This window comes from Bidens hawaiensis, unplaced genomic scaffold (assembly GCF_021521415.1).
Source record: "Bidens hawaiensis isolate Kalapana, Puna unplaced genomic scaffold, B.hawaiensis_p1.1 tig00009917_1, whole genome shotgun sequence".
Lineage (NCBI taxonomy): Eukaryota > Viridiplantae > Streptophyta > Magnoliopsida > Asterales > Asteraceae > Bidens > Bidens hawaiensis.
The window spans coordinates 93,719-113,407 of NW_027491746.1; the positions used below are offsets into that span (position 1 = coordinate 93,719).

At 36.6% G+C, this 19,689-nt stretch overlaps 2 protein-coding genes across 2 annotated transcripts in view; both read left to right on the forward strand.

The window, feature by feature from the left end:
- The first annotated feature begins 4,560 nt into the window (after positions 1-4,560).
- On the forward strand, positions 4,561-5,135 carry LOC143533809 (uncharacterized). The gene has a single exon (XM_077028470.1). It carries the CDS (start codon positions 4,566-4,568, stop codon positions 5,112-5,114), a length of 549 nt encoding a protein of 182 aa, XP_076884585.1. The 5' UTR covers positions 4,561-4,565; the 3' UTR covers positions 5,115-5,135.
- Positions 5,136-5,198: 63 nt separating this feature from the next.
- Positions 5,199-19,689, forward strand: part of LOC143533810 (uncharacterized) — a 33,306-nt gene continuing 18,815 nt past the window's right edge. Inside the window, exon 1 of the mRNA XM_077028471.1 lies at positions 5,199-5,289. Coding sequence (XP_076884586.1) covers positions 5,285-5,289 — 5 coding nt within the window. The 5' untranslated portion in view covers positions 5,199-5,284. The remainder of the gene's footprint in view (positions 5,290-19,689) is intronic.

The following is a 19,689-nucleotide window of genomic DNA, read 5'->3' on the forward strand; positions in this document are numbered from 1 at the left end:
TAAGCATAAACAAGTTATATAATATATATATATATATATATATATATATATATATATATATCAAGGACTACGTAAGTCCTCCATGAAGCCTTGCCTTACGAGGCCCGACACTCCACCGACCGAGACCGAAGAAATGACCACCAAAGGTAACAAGGGGTATTATATTATATATATGTTGTGCCATAAGTTATAATTAATAATATGGTTGTTAAAATCAAGTATTATGGTCAGTTTGACTTTTGAAAGTCAAACTGCTAAGAACAATGAAAACAACCTTGTAGAACCTTGAATTTGAGAGAGAAGATTAAGTATGAGCAGGGATTAATGAGGTAGGAGGGTGTGTGTATATAAAGGATAAGCTTGAAAGGGTCTAGCAAGAGATCTAATGTATAAAATTCGGATTGGGTAATAGGATGTAAAGTATAAACAACAATCAACAACAAGTTGCTGATCTGATGGGCTTCGCGCTACGCGACCAGCCTCCCTGCCCTGACTGCGCAGCGCGGCATGATCCGGGGTGGGGTGGGTTGGTCCAGCTCGTCTTGCGTGGTTCGTTTTGCGTCCCGAAAGTGCATTTTCAATGTAATTTGAGCGTTTTAAAGGCGTTTTCGAATCCGTAAAAGGGGTTTTTCAAATTGAATAAGCGGGAAAGATTTAGTAACAAAAAATCCAATATTTTATGTATTTGAAATGTTCGGGATATAAATCGGGTCGGGTTACATGATAAACGAATACACAAACGAATAAAAATAGGACCCGAAATTGACGAATGTCACAGTGTTCATCAACATTTAGGGTTAAGTTTTTATCGTCATTAAACCGTTTACCATTAATTATTGATATATGCTAAGTTTTATATTAATGAACTGGTAATTAAGTAGACCATGTTCAGTTGTGTCAATTTTTCGGATTAAGTTCTATGAATCATCATAAACAAACTATTGAGTCTAGTAATCATTTATATATTCTAATACACGAATCATGTCTATGTGATTTCCCGATTTGTATAAATAATTGTCAGTCAGTATATTGCATATCCCGAACCTGAATTATGGTCATTGTTTTCATATTATTGTTTTACAAACTACTCTTAAACCGCTTGACATTGTTGAACTTGAAAGTACTGAAAGTGTAAAATCGGCTAACCCCTAACCTGAATGGTTTTACAGCCCTATGATAATACAGTATACCATAGGAGTGTGTAAAACCTCAGTGATTGAATACCAAAATAATCTATCATCTACTTCATACTCTTCAAATTTTCAAATAATTAAACTAATACAACAAGTACAAAGTAAATCATAATCGATTCTTACAATGCAGATGATGTAGTTGTAGTCATCAGTACAGTCACATCAGGTCTCCGTTCAACACACCGCTTAATCATCGAAACCACACACATTCCTTCACCTGTTAACCATTTTCACAGTCGTAATTAAGTAACTCATGAACATCATTACATTAGGGCTACAAGCAAACACAACCGAACTGAACAAGGCCTTGTTTGTCCATTAAGGTTTTATCAAAAAAGCAAACGGTCCACGAACACAAACAATACTTTATTTAATCTGGCTAACCGAAAATGGTGAATGTCAATAGTTAGGTCTGGCTACCAAGTTTGTGTTGGTGTTTTTTCTAATACTCATATTCATACGTTAATTTTACATATAAATTAAACACATAATACTCTTTTGTTTTATAGTTAATATCAATGTTGTAAAACTCGCTAGGTGGTTCCTAGGCGGTCGACCCCCTTGTAGGGAGTACTCGACTTGTACTCGGACATGATAAATATAACATAAATTAATTGTTGGATATTATATGTATGTTAAGATAAGTATAATTAATGTCAAAATAAGCATAATTCATATGAAAAAAAAACATAATTTAAAAAATTCATGTTTTGTTTTTATTTTTAATTATATTACTAAAAAATAAAAATAAAAAAGTTAAAAAAATTACAAAAAATAATAAATAAATAAATTTTTTCGGCCGAGTTGACCTTGGAGGCCGAGTAATCCCGAGTACTCCGACTTTTGACCGAGTTGGACCTTGGCGAGTAATTGCGGCCGAGTTGGGAAAATGCGGCAAGGTTGATGTCTGAGGACCTTGGAATCGCCGATTCCAAGGGCTTGAAACCCGACTTTTACAAAACTGGTTAATATCTTTGCTTAAATGTATTTGATAAGATTAGAAAAGTCATTAACAAGTATTAAATATCTTGCGAACAAACAAACAAACATTAACATGCATAAGAACAAATTATCGAAGGTTCACAAACACAGTTGAATAAACATAAAGTTGGTAAAACGTTCAGTTCGTTTGCAACCATAATTACACTATGACGAACTTGGAGAATCAAATTCTTATTGAATTAGAAAAGGTATTAAAAACCTTTAATGAAGAAACACAAACAAGCAAACATTAACGAACACTTTTTCAAACGTTCACAATGTTCATTTATTACCTAATCGAACAGTTCGCTGAACTTTCTGATCGTTTACATCCTTAATTACACTTAAAAATAATCAAATATAATAATATGAAGCAAGTAACTGATAATAATAATAAGAAGTGGTAGAACCTAATGAAACAGCGTGGAACCAGATGAGTGAACCATTAGGACGACAGAGAGACGGTTGACCGAGCCACTCCGGCCACCGGAGAGGATGCTTGAGGCCGCGGAACTTGCGCCATCGGAGATGAAGGTTAATTAGCGGTGTTAGGGCATACGTCGCTGCTCTGTAGATCCTATAAACCGTTTCACCTCTTTTACTCGCGACCATTGTTGAATTTTGTTTTCAGTTCCACGACTAATAACGCGGAATTTCTGTTATTCCTCGCGGTCAGGCTCGTTTTGATCTTTTTTTTTCCAACTATATGTAGGGTTTGGATTAAATATAAATGACATTAACGTGTTAATTTATAATTATATATACAAAATTAGCACGTTAATTCCATTTGTACGCTAACTTTCCCGTATATATTACTACATTCGTCCCTTTAAAAGTGTCCATATTTTCTTTTTAGTTTGTCTCATTACAAATGTCTACTTTTAAAATTTATTAATTAATTTTCAAATTTCTAATAAAAATGCAATTATTCAAACTTTTTTAAATTTTGTCTTTTTATATATGTTAAGTGTGCGATATAGTAATTTGTTACGAAAAAAGTGCTATCATTCAAACTTTCTTAAATTTTTTGTTTTTCAAATCTTGACACTTGTAGAGGGACGGATGGAGTAATAATTAATAACTGATATATTTATTTTCTTTGTTATGGTTATATAGTTTGAGAAAAGCAATAAATGAGTTTATGTTTGGCTAAAACTCGTGTAGTATCTTATACAAGTCAAAGCTCAAGTTCAACTGAATTGTGCGGTTTGAAATTAATAAATAGTTCAAAAAAGGAAAATTTAAAGCCATCAGGCTCGCTAACGCTTGACGAGCCGAAACGAGCATCCCATACAAATCTCAAGCTTGCGCGTGATAACCAAATGAGCTTCATATGAGGCTCGGCCTCTTAAAAGCTCGACTCATTTCAAGCCTTTTATCAATCCGATCCTGAGTAGTCCGCGAATAGCTTGGCTCATTCGTACCCCTAATAAAGAGTTGAAAAGGTTTTAAATATCATACAAGTAATTTTTTACCAAGTTAACCCGGTTAAGATTTGGGTTGAAACTGTTCTAATCATAAACGATATTGTTATGTCGACGTAACGGTCCATTGGTTCAACGTGTAATCGTTGTAACTGGCTGGCCAATTTAGAGACTACTCAAAAGAGCTTAACCAAACTATTGGCCTCTACGAGTCTAGGTTTAACTAGTTCAACTGATCGGTTCGGTCTCACTAAAGCATATGTTAGTGCATCATTGAAGCGACCGGTAGTCACTTATCGTACCTTTAATTGCATGTATAACAAAATTCATTGTTTTATTAAGTTTTATTAGAAATTCATATTCATTCAACATGTTGTTTCTCCATTTGTCCCATCTGTAACTAAAATGGAAACAAGTATTAATCATTTTCATTGAATAATTGAATAGCAAGTTCTGTCACTAGCCTTTTCAAATAGCAAAACTAAGTTATTTAAAAAATGCATTCATAGATCTTATGTCATAACATTACTGTCGATCCCGATTATAGTTTGTATATATTAAAATTTGAGTTATGTATTTCTAACACATTTTATAAAATAAAATAGTTTTTTTTCAGTATACTTATCAATATGTGTGAAAATATAATTTGTTTTATCAATGAGCTATCTTGACGAACTTTTTATGAGTCAAGTTAAGATCAACATTTTAGCTCCACTAGTTGAGCCCTAGCCCAGTTCGACTCGTTTGCAGCCCTACTTCAGTAACCGGGTGATCATACTGCTAGACATCTTTGTGTTTTAATCAACTCATAACTACCCATGCATGCACCGTTATGACTTATGAGTACGCTTTATAATAAATGAAATCAAAACACCAAGTTAATTTATTAATAAAAGAAAACTCAAGGGACGTCAAGAGTGATGGCAACGTATGAGATCTTATGTCCTTAAAATCCACTTGCTCATGCATGCTATATAAATCATATTACATCCAAACTCATCCTTCATCCAAAACCATGGCATCCAAAGATTCCATAATCACCAAAGAAGTTGAAAAACATGCAGAAAACAAGATCGTTGCCGTTGCTACTGATGACAACACCGCCACTGAGGAAGATGTTGTGAAAGATGCAAAAAACAAGATCGTGGTTGTTGCTTCTGATGACAACACCGCCACTAATGAAGAAGTTGTGGAAGACGTAAAAAACAAGATTGTGGTTGTTGCTTCTGACGACGACGTCACCAGTAAAGAAGACGTTGAAACAGAAGCAACAACCACCAAAGTCGTTGCTTGTGACAGCAGTGATCGCATCAGTGAGAAAGAACAAAAGGATGAGAAGGAAAAAGAAGTTGATTTAGGTATGTCCATGGATAAACTTAACCTTGGTCCCAAAAAGAAACTACTTCTGCTTCCTATCGGCGGGTTTCTTGTTCACCGAGCTCATCGTCGTAGGCCAAAAACCATCCCAAGAAAACGCCAACCGGATTTCTCCTCCGGAAATTTTATGAGTGTGTAAACAATTTATATTATTCATTTTTTATGTTATTTGGGAATATTTATATTTTTGTGCACTAAAGAGTTTATATGTTATGTGTATATGTATATACATTCTACAAGAGACCTTTCTGTAAAGAGTTTTTGAAGTTTTGTTTTGTGAGATTTGAAGTTGGAATTTGGTCATCTGCTATGGAGTAAGTATCACAAAATATATGTTTTTTTTCTTTTATTTACATTATTTGGTTAGTGTTTGTTCATTTAAGTTTAATTGAACAAATAAGTAAACACGATAACTAAACCAATTTTTGTCTTTTTATTAGAAAATACTTGTGTTCTTTAAACTTAACAGATAATAGATAAACGAAATCAAAGGAATAATATAATAAATAGTATAAATCTAGTATTTTTTTTCTTATATATATGATAGTTTGCAAATTTTGTGTTTGGTTACTTAACTAAATAAGATAAAATCTTGTTCATGTTGGATATTCAGTTTTAGTCTATACAAGTTGTCATTATTTTTTTTCATATATATATATATATATATATATATAAATATAAATATATATATATATAGAGGTTTAAGTTCAAGAAAGAAATCAAATTATTGCAATAAATGAGATAAATGAATATGAGCCATTAGTTTTATTTTAGATTTTAAATATTTAAAAATATATAAAAAAGGTAAATGCAATAATAAATGCACTCTCTCTCTCTCCAATTAATACAACTAATATAACCATAATAAATCTAATTAATATATCTAACTAATTTAACTATAATAATTAAAAAGATAAAAACACTACTTTAGTTTTATTTTTTATTTACGCATTCTTCATTTTATTCAACATAAATACAATTTATTCATATAAATACTATTCTTTATATTAAAAAAATAATTTCCACTCAATTTATTAGCATGTTTTTTAACACTAAATATCAAAACATAATATATATATTTTTTCAATTGGTATGCCTTTAAAAATTATTGTCATAAATAATAATAAAAAAATATCATACAAATGTGTCTATTAAATGTAAACAATAAATATACAACCTACACAAAGTTATATAACCTACACTTGTTTTGAGCGATAAAAATGTACAACATAAAAAAAGCATACAACTTACATATGTAATTCGACATCAACAATTATATAAACTACACAAAGATACACATATCCTACACATGCGTAGGTTATATGTTTTTCATATGTAGGTTATATGTTTTTTTATTCTTAGAACAAGTGTAAGTTATATGTTTTTGTGTAGGTTGTATATTTTTTATTGACATTTAATGCAAACATGTGTAAGATAGTTTTTTGTATTATTCATCACAATGTAATTACGTGTTGATGGATATTGATATGTTGAGTTTGAAGAAATTGGTTTTGAATAAAAAGAAATTATTGTATGAATAAATTGTATTTGTGTAAGATAAAATTTTCGTGTGTAGGTTATATGTTTTTTGTGTGTAGGTTATATGTTTTCGTGTGCGTGTGTATTTCATTGATGATAAATTTGTGTGTAGGTTATATGTTATTCGTGTGTAGGTTATATGTTGTCTTATTCTTAGAACAAGTGTAGATTATACATTTTTATGTAGGTTGTATGTTTTTTGTTGATTTTTGATGCAAACACATGTAAATAGTTTTTTGGTATTATTCATTATAATGTAAGTATGTTTTGATGGATATTAATATATTGAGTTGAAAGAAATTAGTTTTGGATAGAAAGAAATTTTAATGTATAAATAAATTATACTTGTGTAGGATAAAATTCAAGACACAAATAATAAGTTATAAAATAAATGAGCTCTTAATATTTTTCAATTATAATAATTTAATTAGTTATATAATTAAGTAAATAAGTATTATGGTTTATTAGTTATATTAATTGAAGAAAAGAGAATGATTAATATTTTCTTTATTTAGCTTTAAACATTTAAAACTTAAAAACAAAACTAGTGGTCCATATTCATTTCTTGCATTTCTTGTAATAATATCAATTTCTCTCTTGACCCATCCCCTATATATATATATATATATATAAATTAATTTATGGTTTTTTTCAGGCATAACATAAGTGGAGTTCTAAGCGAAGTAATGGGAGAACTCAAAGGCAAATTGCTGTTTACTTGGGTGAGTTAAAAATCAACATGATTACAACTTAGACCAGTTTTCTTGTTAATTATCCATTAATATTATCTTTTTATGATGGTTTGGATGTTTTAACGACACTTGTTAGGATCAACACGAGTGCACCGAGACGGATTATAAGTGTTTGGACGACAAATACAAGCCAATTTTCTTTAAAGAACTCAAGGATGTATGGGGGAAAAAATATATGAATCTTCCTTGGTCTAATGGAGAATACTCGGCGTCTAACACGTTGTTGATCACCGATCCTGTGAAGGCCCTTTTGAATCCCGTATCACTCTTTATATACATCTTTCATTTACTTACAAAGTTACAAGATTAGTTACATCTATATACGTATGTGTGCTTGTGCGCTCATGTGTTAATATTGTTGACACTTTTTTTATGATGCATTTGTTTTTTTTTTCAGCCAAACACAGCAATTTCTCTTGCAGATTACAATCCAAGAAATAACCAAGATGATGTTTTAGGTAGTTAATTACGTGGATTTGTTTAGGGGTGTTCATTAACCGTTAAATACATACTAGCCAAATCGTAAAAAATAAGCAAAATGTTTGGTTTAATATCTAAACGGGTTTTAAGTTCACATTTGGTTCATTTTACAATTTTGAAATATTATAGATGTATTATATCATATTACATCTATATTATTTCAAAACTATTCTATGAACTTTAGTATTGAAATCTTAAAAAACCAGTTCAACCATCAAAACCGAACTATTAAACTTAAACTTCTGAAAGTATAAAACCGGCTAACCCCTAACTAACCTGACCGGTTTTATGATATATTTGGCAGGACCGAATGGTGAGCTGCGGGCATTCTTGGACTGGCTTGCAGAAGCTAAAGATGTTCAGACATATGTGAAAGCTCACCCGATCGGGGAGCCAGCAATAAAACCGTCTCATGCTGATTGGGACTTTTATTCCGAGATAATCAGTGTTTACGGCAAGAACAAGTGATCTGAATCGTTCAGCTCGAGAGTGGTGTTTGGTGTTCTCATAGTATTTTGATTTGCCAGTTGTCTTTTCCTTTTGTTTGTTTTTTTTTGATTCAAACATGGTATATGGTGAAGTTCAGGATCTGAAACTTTTGCTACTAAGTTTTGTTGCATCAGTTAAATAATATAATTGTGGTGCATCATGCATGAATACACTGTTGGATTTTATGGACGTTTCGGGTCAAGTCAATGTGACCGACCCGAACGTGGCCCGGACAGAGTTACACCAGGGGTAACGAGATAAAGGCCTACTTAAAGGTTAATTAGGCCCGACACATAAAATAATGGACAGGGTTATGGACTAGGCTTTGTTTGTTAATTGGGCTCAAGCCCAATTGGTTAACTTGGATAAAACTCTAATAATAATACTATATATATAATAAGATATTATTATTTTAAGATAACCTTAAAAAAAAGCAACCCTAGCTGCCCACTAAAAACCGGCGCCGTTTTCCGGCCACCGGTTTTCCGGCGAGAACTTTCCGGCCACCGCATACATCACACAGCCATTACCTATCATACTTCAGTCACCACAAGCTTCATCGCCGCTCTAACCTAGCCCCAGTGCTGCTAAAACACCACCCACGTTTTTCCGGCGAAGCTGCAGTTTCGGCGAACCTGCAACTCCGGTAAACCCGGCTTTCCGGTGACTGTTTGCTGCTGATTTCTGCTGCTGTGCTGCCGTTTGCTGCTGCCCGTTCTTGTCCTCAACTGCCGTCGCTAAACAACCCATCGGAATCTGCCGCCGCCGTCGTTCACAACCGCCGCCGCCGCCGGATTTTGTTTGGGTGTCTATTGTGTCATCTAGCTCTCATTGTTAACCCCTAGGTGTCTTCCCGGTTTGTGTATAACCGAGGTATATCGACATACCTTAACTATGGTTGTTTATTTACTCGTTTATTCGTACTCGTATTGTTGTAATCGGATCCGGGTTCGGGTTTCCGTTTATGGTTCGTATACTCGTTTATATCCGCTGCGTTTTATTGTTCGTTTATGAGTTTGATTATTAATATTGATTAATAATTATCGAAACGAAATTATTACTAAAACGGGTTCAAATAGTTTAACCGTTTTGTATCGAACCACCGTTGGAACCCAACAGTGGTATCAGACCGCGGTTACAACGTACGAGTCGATCCCGGTTCGTTTAAAACCGGATCTACATCTTAAACTTTAAATCGTTTAAAGTTTATAGATCTAGAATTATTTTCGGGTGATTTTGGATTGGTCAAAGTTTTGTTTATTTTATTTGACCAAGTCAAAACGACCCGAAATTCGTTTATTGTGAATATGTAAATCCGGCCCCGACCTATGTGATTGATTGGTTGTGTTTGGTGTTTGAGCTTGTTTTGGCCATATGGTTGGTTCAAAAGTTGTAAAAGGGTTATTATTTAATTTTCGGTTTTCTTTTGGCCATAAAGATGGTTCAAATTTGTAATAGGACATATTAATGTTAGTTTATAAATTTGTAATTAATAAGACGCGAAGATAACCGAGGACGAGCTCGAGGACCATTTTGGAGTTAGTGGGAGTTCGGGCAAGACGACGGGATGCACGGCGTAGTCCATCCTTGTGGTTGTTTTTGTTGTGACCCCTTGACCCGATTGGTCTCCGTAATTGGCTCTAGCGAGACCGATCAACTTTTGGCCATAAAGGATTTACATATTTTTTATTTGCTATTGTGGTTGCTTGGATTGTTTATAATAGGATTATAATATCACCGACCTAATACCAAATATATTTGAAAATAAACATTTTTTTTATTAACCGATTTTGTTTTGCAAATTAAAAGCGTTTTGATTTCCAAAACTAATAAGTTATTGTAACTTAAAATTGGTTAGTCGTATCGCTACAAACTTAGTTTTGATAGGTTATTTAAAACTAAGTGTCCTGAGAGATGAAAGGGTTCATCTATGCGTCGCGGTAATAAATACAGTAAAATTTGACTTTTACTCTATTTGGTAATTTTAAAATTTATCCCAATTTAAAACCAATAGTTTATGCCAATCCTACTACAAGTCACACTTGAGGCATACTGCGAAATTTCGAGTGTTTGGAGTTACAGCACCGCACTTGTTTTCTAGCCTATCCCATCAAAGTGAAAGCGCTTCGTTGACACATCCGGCCCCTTTCACACGTCACGGTACTAGGACAACTATTATTTTACTCTCCTGTTACGTGCTAAAGCTGCCTGGAGACTTAAAATGGGCAAAGATGAGGCTAAACGTATCTATACAGACAATCGTTGTCTCTATAGGCCTCATAACCGAGAGTTGTGCTCTATTCACAATTGGCAATCGTTGTCAGTCTGCCAAACCACTTATTAATGTTGTGTGCTACAGCTTCCTTTAATAACTGGAAGCCAGATTCTCATACTCCTAATTAATTAATGTTATTGGGTCATTAATAATAGGACTACAACGTCGAAAAACCTATTAAATTTACTTTTGCTTAATTAATCAGATGTCGTCAAACGAAATTTCACCCTACGCCCTTAAGACTATCCTTGAGAAGGATAAACTGAATGGTACCAACTTCATCGAATGGCACCGCAACTTAAGACTTGTTCTCACCATGGCAAAGCGCCTGTATGTTCTCGATGGACCTGTTCCAACCGAGCCTGAAAACAACACAGCCGCTGCACGAAAAATTCTTGACAAGCATAAGGACGACTCAGCTGAGCAACTCAAGGGCATGTTCCAGAAACAAGCCCGTCAAGAACGTTTCGACACCATGAAACAACTCATCAGTTGCAAGATGGCAGAGGGGTCTCTCGTCAGTGCTCATTTTCTAAAGATGAAGGGGCACATCGATCAGCTCAAGAAACTTGATTATCCCATGCCCGATGAGATGGCATCGGATTTCATTCTCAACTCTCTCCCCAACTCATACGACCAGTTCGTAATGAATTTCAACATGAATGGTTGGGTGAAGACAGTGTCGGAGCTTCATAACATGCTCAAGACGGCTGAGATGAACATTCCTTCTAGGACCAATCAAGTTCTGATGATTCGATATGCTGGTGTCAAGAAGCCAAAACCAAAGAATCAAGGTTTTAAGGGAAAAGGCAAGAAGAAAGTTACTGTTGCTGCCCATGTTGCCACCAACACTAACAAGGTGGTTGCAAAGAAAAAGTCGCCACCCTTTGAGGAGCGCAAGTGCTTCAAATGCAACCAAATGGGGCACTGGATGAGAAACTGCCCCGAGCACATTGCTGAGATCAGAAAGAAGAGAGCCAATGGTGAAGGCTCTTCTGGAGGTATTTCCATATACGTTATTAAACTTTTCACTGTCTCTAGCAACACATGGGTATTTGATACCGGATGTGGTTACCACATCGTTAATGTCTTGCAGGAGCCTGAGAAGTGGAGGAAACTGAATAAAGGCAGCATGGAACTCATCGTTGGAGATGGGAAGAGAGTACCAGTTCTGGGAACTGGAGTATTTCATTTTGCTTGTCCATCTGGCCTAGTTTTTCCTTTAAATAATTGTTTGTATGCTCCTGGCTTGACCAGAAACATCATTTCAGTTTCGTTTTTATTTGAACAAGGATTTAAGTATGTTCTTATTGGCATGGCTATTTCTGCTTACTTAAATGATATCTTTTATTTTGAGGCTAAACCTCGAAATGGTATTTATGAGATTGATGTTCAACCTGACAATAACGTATATCATCTTTCAAAACGTATCAAGACTAGTGTCAATGATACTTTTCTATGGCATTGCCGACTTGGCCACATAAGCAAGGCAAGAGTTAAAAGGCTCCAATCCGAAGGTATTCTTGAATACACAGGACCAGATTCTTTTAACACTTGTGAATCTTGCTTAGCTGGCAAACTCGCCAAAGACTCATTCACTAATAAAAGTGAACGAGCAAATGATCTGTTAGGACTCATACATACTGATGTATGGGGACCTTTCAGAACCATGACTAGAAACCATGAAAGATACTTCGTTTCTTTTATCGACGATTATAGTCGATACGCTTATGTGTATCTTATGAAACACAAGCACGAAACTTTTGAAAAGTTCAAAGAGTTTCAAAGCGAAGTGGAAAAACAACTTGATAAAACCATTAAGATACTTCGATCAGATCGAGGTGGAGAGTATCTCAGCACAGAGTTCATCACTCATCTAAAAGAGCATGGAATTGTTTCACAGCTCACTCCACCTGGCACACCCCAACTTAATGGCGTGAGCGAGAGGAGAAATCGAACTTTGCTAAACATGGTTCGATCGATGATGTGTAGAATTAACTTACCTCACTCCTTTTGGGGTTACGCCCTTATGACCGCCGCCCGCATTGTCAATCTAGCTCCAACTAAGAAGATAGACAAAACACCATATGAGATATGGCATAAGGGAAAGAAACCCAAATTGTCTTATCTTAGAGTATAGGGATGTGATGCTTATATCACAAGTGTGTCTGATGACAAACTTGATCCCCGCGGCGAGAAAGTTATTTTCGTCGGATACTACTACAAGAGCGGTTATTACTTCTTTCATCCTGATACAAATACAATTTCTGTCAGGAGGAAGGGCTACTTCCTTGAAGAAGAATTTCTTAGTCAAGGAACTAGAAGTAACATTGTCGATCTTGAAGAAATTCAAGAACCACAACCAACTGCTGAGGAAGTTGGAGAGTCTGATCAACAAGTTGTTGTTGCTGATACATCAGACGTGAACACATGCGTTCGCAGAAGTAGTAGGACTCCCGTACCAAATTCTAGATACTTATGTCATCTAGATGGTCCTGAAGTCTTATTAGTAGCCGAATCTGGGAACGAGCCTACTAACTACAAGTCTACAATCTTGGATCCGGAATCCAAGAAATGGCAAGATGCCATGAACGCTGAGATGCAATCTATGCATGATAACCAAGTTTGGAACTTGGTTGAGCTACCCCCCGATAGTCGGGCAGTAGGAAGCAAATGAATTTTCAAGAGAAAAACCGACATGCATGGAAATGTGCAAACCTATAAGGCACGGCTAGTTGCGAAAGGTTTTACTCAAACTCAAGGTGTTGACTATGATGAAACCTTTTCGCCCATTGCTATGACTAAGTCAATTAGGATATTGCTTGCCATTGCTGCATACTATGATTATGAGATATGGCAAATGGATGTCAAAACCGCTTTCCTTAATGGACATCTTTCTGAAGATGTCTATATGGTTCAGCCTGAAGGTTTTGTCGATCCAAAATATCCTAATAAGGTTTGCAAATTGAACAAGTCCATTTATGGACTTAAGCGGGCATCTCGAAGCTGGAATCTTCACTTTGACGAGAAAATCAAAGAGTTCGGTTTTGTCAAAAACGAAGATGAACCTTGTGTTTACAGAAATGCTAGTGGGAGCACTATATCATTCCTCATCTTGTATGTGGATGATATACTAATCATTGGAAACGACATTCCTATGCTTAAGCAAGTTAAGCAATGGTTGGAATCTTGTTTTGCAATGAAAGATCTTGGAGAAGCCGCTTATATTCTGGGAATAAAGATCTATAGAGATAGATCTAAGCGGATTCTAGGGCTAAGTCAAAGTACTTACATAGACAAAGTAATGGCACGCTTCTCAATGGAAAACTCCAAGAAAGGAGCTGTTCCAATGACTAAGGGAACCGTGTTGAGCAAATCGCAATCTCCGGCAACGGACATTGAATCTAAACGTATGCAAGCAATTCCATATGCTTCTGCGGTTGGCTCTATCATGTATGTTATGTTATGTACTAGACCTGACGTCTCGTATGCCTTGAGCATGACCAGTCGTTTTCAACAGAGTCCTGGCATTGCCCATTGGACTGCTGTGAAGAACATTCTAAGGTACTTGAATAGGACCAAATACATGTTCTTGGTGTTTGGGGGAGTGGAAGAGGAGCTCACTGTAAAGTGTTACATTGATGCTAGCTTCCAGACTGACCGAGATGATTCTCGCTCACAGTCGGGTTTCGTTTTCACTCTCAATGGAGGAGCTATTTATTGGAAGAGCTCCAAGCAGAGTGTCATGGCGGATTCTACCACCGAATCTGAATATATAGCCGCATCTGATGCTGTTAAGGAGGCTGCTTGGATGAAGAAGTTCATCACCAATTTCGATGTGGTTCCGAGTATTCACAAACCAATCGAGATATTATGTGATAACACAGGTGCTATTGCTCAAGCCAAAGAGCCAAGGTCTCATCACAGAACCAAGCACATTCTAAGGAAGTTCCATCTTATTCGAGAAATATTGGAACGAGGTGACATCGTGATAAGCAAAGTAGACACAGATCAAAATCTAGTTGACCCGTTCACTAAGCCAATGACTCAGGACAAACATGATCAGCATAGAGATGCTATCGGGCTTAGACTTACTAGTGATTTATTTTGATTTAGTGTTTGGATGTATGAACGTTTAATCAGTTGTACTTTTATGTTCACTTTTGATTTAATGGTTAAATGAAAACGTTGAATAATACAACTGTGTTCATTTTAATACGTTTAATCCATGAATATTGTATTCTAAATTATCCGTAGTCGATCAGACTCGTGGTAGTGATTCTGAATTAAGACTATTCTGACTTTGGACTCAAGCAGTTGACTTCCAAACTCACAGACCTCATTAATGACGTTGGATGTAACTCGCATCAAGTCATCTTCATGGATCTTGATCATAAGATGTCTTGATAATAGTATGCTCATTTAGTATCCTTAGACCTGAGATACATATTAGAACTTTCGTTTACCGAGTAATATTCTTTGATCATGTCAACCGTTGTTGCGTAACTGCCAGCCATAAAGGCATTGGTTGGGAATGTTCTGGAGTTCAGTGGGAGTTATATGTAGTCAAAATGGGATTCTGTACTCTTACATTTAAATGTAACAGTTAGACATATTGACGCCCTCGATGATTCAAACTGGTAAAGTGTGAGGCCTCACCCAAACTTACTGTGTGTTTGAATTGACCACTTTGACTCTATATCGAGAACTAAAATAATTGAACACTATATGAGATTGATTTGATCCATGTCTCATTGTTCAATTAATGTCTTATACAGAAAGGATAGATGACAACGATTACTATAAATTCATTATCTTGCAATAAGGTATTCCAAGATACTTTGGTTATGGATTTAAAATGTCATATTCGGTTGGGGACAGTTATGTGTAGCTAGAACGCCTCTGGCTGTCATCGTTGTGATACTTGACCCAAATACGTCCAAGTGGGAGACTGTTGGATTTTATGGACGTTTCGGGTCAAGTCAACGTGACCGACCCGAACGTGGCCCGGACAGAGTTACACCGGGGGTAACGAGATAAGGGCCTACTTAAAGGTTAATTAGGCCTGACACATAAAATAATTGATAGGGTTATGGACTAGGCTTTGTTTGTTAATTGGGCTCAAGCCCAATTGGTTTACTTGGATAAAACTATAATAATAATACTATATATATAATAAGATATTATTATTTTAAGATAACCTTAAAAAAAGCAACCCTAGCTGCCCACTAAAAACCGGCGCCGTTTTCCGGCCACCGGTTTTCCGGCGAGAACTTTCCGGCCACCGCATACATCACACAGCCATTACCTATCATACTTCAGTCACCACAAGCTTCATCGCCGCTCTAACCTAGCCCCAGTGCTGCTAAAACACCACCCACGTTTTTCCGGCGAAGCTGCAGTTTCGGCGAACCTGCAACTCCGGTAAACCCGGCTTTCCGGTGACTGTTTGCTGCTGATTTCTGCTGCTGTGCTGCCGTTTGTTGCTACCCGTTCTTGTCCTCAACTGCCGTCGCTAAACAACCCATCGGAATCTGCCGCCGCCGTCGTTCACAACCGCCGCCGCCGCCGGATTTTGTTTGGGTGTCTATTGTGTCATCTAGCTCTCATTGTTAACCCCTAGGTGTCTTCCCGGTTTGTGTATAACCGAGGTATATCGACATACCTTAACTATGGTTGTTTATTTACTCGTTTATTCGTACTCGTATTGTTGTAATCGGATCCGGGTTCGGGTTTCCGTTTATGGTTCGTATACTCGTTTATATCCGCTGCGTTTTATTGTTCGTTTATGAGTTTGATTATTAATATTGATTAATAATTATCGAAACGAAATTATTACTAAAACGGGTTCAAATAGTTTAACCGTTTTGTATCGAACCACCGTTGGAACCCAACAGTGGTATCAGACCGCGGTTACAACGTACGAGTCGATCCTGGTTCGTTTAAAACCGGATCTACATCTTAAACTTTAAATCGTTTAAAGTTTATAGATCTAGAATTATTTTCGGGTGATTTTGGATTGGTCAAAGTTTTGTTTATTTTATTTGACCAAGTCAAAACGACCCGAAATTCGTTTATTGTGAATATGTAAATCCGGCCCCGACCTATTTGATTGATTGGTTGTGTTTGGTGTTTGAGCTTGTTTTGGCCATATGGTTGGTTCAAAAGTTGTAAAAGGGTTATTATTTAATTTTCGGTTTTCTTTTGGCCATAAAGATGGTTCAAATTTGTAATAGGACATATTAATGTTAGTTTATAAATTTGTAATTAATAAGACGCGAAGATAACCGAGGACGAGCTCGAGGACCATTTTGGAGTTAGTGGGAGTTCGGGCAAGACGACGGGATGCACGGCGTAGTCCATCCTTGTGGTTGTTTTTGTTGTGACCCCTTGACCCGATTGGTCTCCATAATTGGCTCTAGCGAGACCGATCAACTTTTGGCCATAAAGGATTTACATATTTTTTATTTGCTATTGTGGTTGCTTGGATTGTTTATAATAGGATTATAATATCACCGACCTAATACCAAATATATTTGAAAATAAACATTTTTTTTATTAACCGATTTTGTTTTGCAAATTAAAAGCGTTTTGATTTCCAAAACTAATAAGTTATTGTAACTTAAAATTGGTTAGTCGTATCGCTACAAACTTAGTTTTGATAGGTTATTTAAAACTAAGTGTCCTGAGAGATGAAAGGGTTCATCTATGCGTCGCGGTAATAAATACAGTAAAATTTGACTTTTACTCTATTTGGTAATTTTAAAATTTATCCCAATTTAAAACCAATAGTTTATGCCAATCCTACTACAAGTCACATTTGAGGCATACTGCGAAATTTCGAGTGTTTGGAGTTACAGCACCGCACTTGTTTTCTAGCCTATCCCATCAAAGTGAAAGCGCTTCGTTGACACATCCGGCCCCTTTCACACGTCACGGTACTAGGACAACTATTATTTTACTCTCCTGTTACGTGCTAAAGCTGCCTGGAGACTTAAAATGGGCAAAGATGAGGCTAAACGTATCTATACAGACAATCGTTGTCTCTATAGGCCTCATAACCGAGAGTTGTGCTCTATTCACAATTGGCAATCGTTGTCAGTCTGCCAAACCACTTATTAATGTTGTGTGCTACAGCTTCCTTTAATAACTGGAAGCCAGATTCTCATACTCCTAATTAATTAATGTTATTGGGTCATTAATAATAGGACTACAACGTCGAAAAACCTATTAAATTTACTTTTGCTTAATTAATCAGATGTCGTCAAACGAAATTTCACCCTACGCCCTTAAGACTATCCTTGAGAAGGATAAACTGAATGGTACCAACTTCATCGAATGGCACCGCAACTTAAGACTTGTTCTCACCATGGCAAAGCGCCTGTATGTTCTCGATGGACCTGTTCCAACCGAGCCTGAAAACAACACAGCCGCTGCACGAAAAATTCTTGACAAGCATAAGGACGACTCAGCTGAGCAACTCAAGGGCATGTTCCAGAAACAAGCCCGTCAAGAACGTTTCGACACCATGAAACAACTCATCAGTTGCAAGATGGCAGAGGGGTCTCTCGTCAGTGCTCATTTTCTAAAGATGAAGGGGCACATCGATCAGCTCAAGAAACTTGATTATCCCATGCCCGATGAGATGGCATCGGATTTCATTCTCAACTCTCTCCCCAACTCATACGACCAGTTCGTAATGAATTTCAACATGAATGGTTGGGTGAAGACAGTGTCGGAGCTTCATAACATGCTCAAGACGGCTGAGATGAACATTCCTTCTAGGACCAATCAAGTTCTGATGATTCGATATGCTGGTGTCAAGAAGCCAAAACCAAAGAATCAAGGTTTTAAGGGAAAAGGCAAGAAGAAAGTTACTGTTGCTGCCCATGTTGCCACCAACACTAACAAGGTGGTTGCAAAGAAAAAGTCGCCACCCTTTGAGGAGCGCAAGTGCTTCAAATGCAACCAAATGGGGCACTGGATGAGAAACTGCCCCGAGCACATTGCTGAGATCAGAAAGAAGAGAGCCAATGGTGAAGGCTCTTCTGGAGGTATTTCCATATACGTTATTAAACTTTTCACTGTCTCTAGCAACACATGGGTATTTGATACCGGATGTGGTTACCACATCGTTAATGTCTTGCAGGAGCCTGAGAAGTGGAGGAAACTGAATAAAGGCAGCATGGAACTCATCGTTGGAGATGGGAAGAGAGTACCAGTTCTGGGAACTGGAGTATTTCATTTTGCTTGTCCATCTGGCCTAGTTTTTCCTTTAAATAATTGTTTGTATGCTCCTGGCTTGACCAGAAACATCATTTCAGTTTCGTTTTTATTTGAACAAGGATTTAAGTATGTTCTTATTGGCATGGCTATTTCTGCTTACTTAAATGATATCTTTTATTTTGAGGCTAAACCTCGAAATGGTATTTATGAGATTGATGTTCAACCTGACAATAACGTATATCATCTTTCAAAACGTATCAAGACTAGTGTCAATGATACTTTTCTATGGCATTGCCGACTTGGCCACATAAGCAAGGCAAGAGTTAAAAGGCTCCAATCCGAAGGTATTCTTGAATACACAGGACCAGATTCTTTTAACACTTGTGAATCTTGCTTAGCTGGCAAACTCGCCAAAGACTCATTCACTAATAAAAGTGAACGAGCAAATGATCTGTTAGGACTCATACATACTGATGTATGGGGACCTTTCAGAACCATGACTAGAAACCATGAAAGATACTTCGTTTCTTTTATCGACGATTATAGTCGATACGCTTATGTGTATCTTATGAAACACAAGCACGAAACTTTTGAAAAGTTCAAAGAGTTTCAAAGCGAAGTGGAAAAACAACTTGATAAAACCATTAAGATACTTCGATCAGATCGAGGTGGAGAGTATCTCAGCACAGAGTTCATCACTCATCTAAAAGAGCATGGAATTGTTTCACAGCTCACTCCACCTGGCACACCCCAACTTAATGGCGTGAGCGAGAGGAGAAATCGAACTTTGCTAAACATGGTTCGATCGATGATGTGTAGAATTAACTTACCTCACTCCTTTTGGGGTTACGCCCTTATGACCGCCGCCCGCATTGTCAATCTAGCTCCAACTAAGAAGATAGACAAAACACCATATGAGATATGGCATAAGGGAAAGAAACCCAAATTGTCTT